Source organism: Morone saxatilis, unplaced genomic scaffold, assembly GCF_004916995.1.
Source record: "Morone saxatilis isolate NCDOM2014 unplaced genomic scaffold, NCSU_SB_2.0 Contig16, whole genome shotgun sequence".
NCBI classification, from domain to species: Eukaryota; Metazoa; Chordata; class Actinopteri; family Moronidae; genus Morone; species Morone saxatilis.
The window spans coordinates 10,626,350-10,628,682 of NW_023339718.1; the positions used below are offsets into that span (position 1 = coordinate 10,626,350).

The 2,333-nt window shown below is 38.1% G+C and overlaps 1 protein-coding gene across 1 annotated transcript in view; it reads left to right on the forward strand.

Annotated features, from left to right (window-relative positions):
• The window catches only part of frmd3 (FERM domain containing 3), a 50,969-nt gene that overhangs the window by 19,539 nt on the left and 29,097 nt on the right, over nt 1-2,333 (forward strand). The window contains exon 4 of the mRNA XM_035658805.1: nt 370-451. Within this exon, the coding sequence (XP_035514698.1) occupies nt 370-451 (82 nt within the window). The remainder of the gene's footprint in view (nt 1-369; nt 452-2,333) is intronic.

Genomic DNA, 2,333 nt, shown 5'->3' on the forward strand with positions numbered 1-2,333 from the left:
GTGTGTGTGTGTTTGTGATGAGTAATTACTGTAATTATCAAATGACTAATCAGTATTAGAGGCATACCGCGATTTCTTTTTTTGTCTCCAACTTCTTTTTCTCTCCAGTTTTACATAATCCTCAATGTTCTGCTCCATTTCTCACTCTCTTCTTTTCTTTTATCTCTCTCCTCTCCTTTTTCTTCTCCTCTCCTCGTTGAAACCAGTTACTTTCCTTCTATAATTCTTCTCTCATCTTTCTCTCATCTTTCTCTCTCCACTGTTTCACTTCTTCTTCTTCGCAAACCTACTTTCTGTCCTCTCTCTAACTCTTTTCTTTTTTTCTTTTCTTAAACTGTCTTCTCATACTTGTGTCTCTCTTGTGTTCAGCAGCTCAGCAGCCGTACACGATGTGCTTCCGGGTCAAGTTTTATCCCAACGAGCCAATGAAAATCAAGGAGGAGCTCACCAGGTAAAAACAAACACAATGGGTGGTTTATGTGTGATGGAGTTAAAAGGGAGTGACAGAGAAAGTGTATAAAAGAACAATACACAGGGGAACCCAATGTAACAGAGCTGAGTCCCCTCTCTCTCCCCCCTTTCCTGTCACTCTTCAGATATCACTATCAATTAACAGCAATAAAAGCCCCAAAATAAAACAAATATGTCTTTATTCAGTGAAGTATATAGGAGAAATTTTGTTTTGTTGGCTTTAAAATACATTTAATATCCAAGTTTTGCCACCATGATTCTAATTGTGTGATAACTGCATCATTTGAAAAAAATTTCACAAAATGTCATCAATTTCTTCTATTTGCTTTTTTTTTTTTAGCCTTTAGCCTTTGTCAAATCTGAAAATTGACAGATGATTTATATTCAGAAATACAGTATGAATCAGTTTTTGCAATCACCGTGTTTTTCTTCCTTTCTCGTCCATTTTGATGCAGATGCTAAATGTTATGTGGTTGCCACTTATGACAGCAACATGTACTTACGGTGATTTTGTGTTAATATATTATAAGTTACAGCTTACTGAGTATCACCTCTACAATCTCAGGCTACTTGTAATATGTTGCATTGCAGATGCATATATTATTAAAACAGTTTGTTTGGTATGTCATTATATTTCTGTTTTAATAACTCTGCTATAGTCCAACTTGTGGAATAACTGTTAATACAAACTTTATAATAACCTCCCTCTCCCTCCTCCCCCCAAAGACACACACACACACAAACACCTCTCGGGCCTGGTGATAATTAGAGATGCACACTCAGCGGGGACTTTGTTTTCATGTTCTCCGTCCCATCTGAGCTGTAATGTCTCACCATATCTGCTTCTCTCTAACGATAATTTTTCTCGTCCCTTCCTCCATCTCTGCTTTTCCATCTTTCCCCCTCTTTTCCATACTTTTCAGATCTCTCCGTCTCTCCATAATTTCATCCCTGAGGTGTCTCCTCCTTCCCTTCTGTTAGTCTGTCTCTCTGTCCTCCTTCTTCCTCCCTGTAATCACAGCTCTTTCTCCGCCCTCAGGTGTCTCTTCACATCTCTCAACTCATATTGGCATATCTCCCTGTCCTCTGCAACTTTTATTACTTAAAGGTGTTTTTGCACATCATCAAAACTTCCCTCTTTGTTTCCCTGCTTCCTCTTTGCTTGAGTTCGCCTTCAGTTTCTGTTGTGTCTCTCTAGAGTTTTCATTTATCGTGCTTTTTTTACAACCATATCCTTGCATTTCAACCATTTGACAAGACTGCATTTTTATGTAATCGTCGTATCCATTTCTGTTCATTAGCTTGTCTTAAAGGAAAAAAAACTCAGCTCAGAGTCCTCAGGGAGCACCATTGCACTACATTGCTGCTGATGAGTTTGGAGTGGACATAGTAGTTATAGTCGAGCTGCGTTTGGAAGTTCAGAAGGAACTGCAGTCAGTGATGAAATCCAATGGAGTGCTCAAGTCTTTTTTGGGGAGGGATTTTTTTCATCCTCAAAATCCCAAAACTATTATGCTAATGTGTGTGTGTGTGCTACATGTGCTCCAGTTTGCAGGATGTTATTTGAAGTCTGCCATTTTCCTCCCAAATATCAAAAACAGTGAAAAAACAACCCGATATTTTTAGCAGTCCTATCTGTATTAGGTGATCCTGCGCCTCACAGAGGATAATTTACGTTTTATGTAGGGTGGCAGAAAGTATGATTGATTAAAGATTAAAGTCTTATTACAGACATACAGCCTTTTTTCACCCACAATCTTTCCCTAACATAAACCATACAGTGTAGTTTCCATGCGCATAATGCTGAAAACAAGAATTTTAAATATATTAGCATTGAACGTACACTGATCAGCCATAAAATT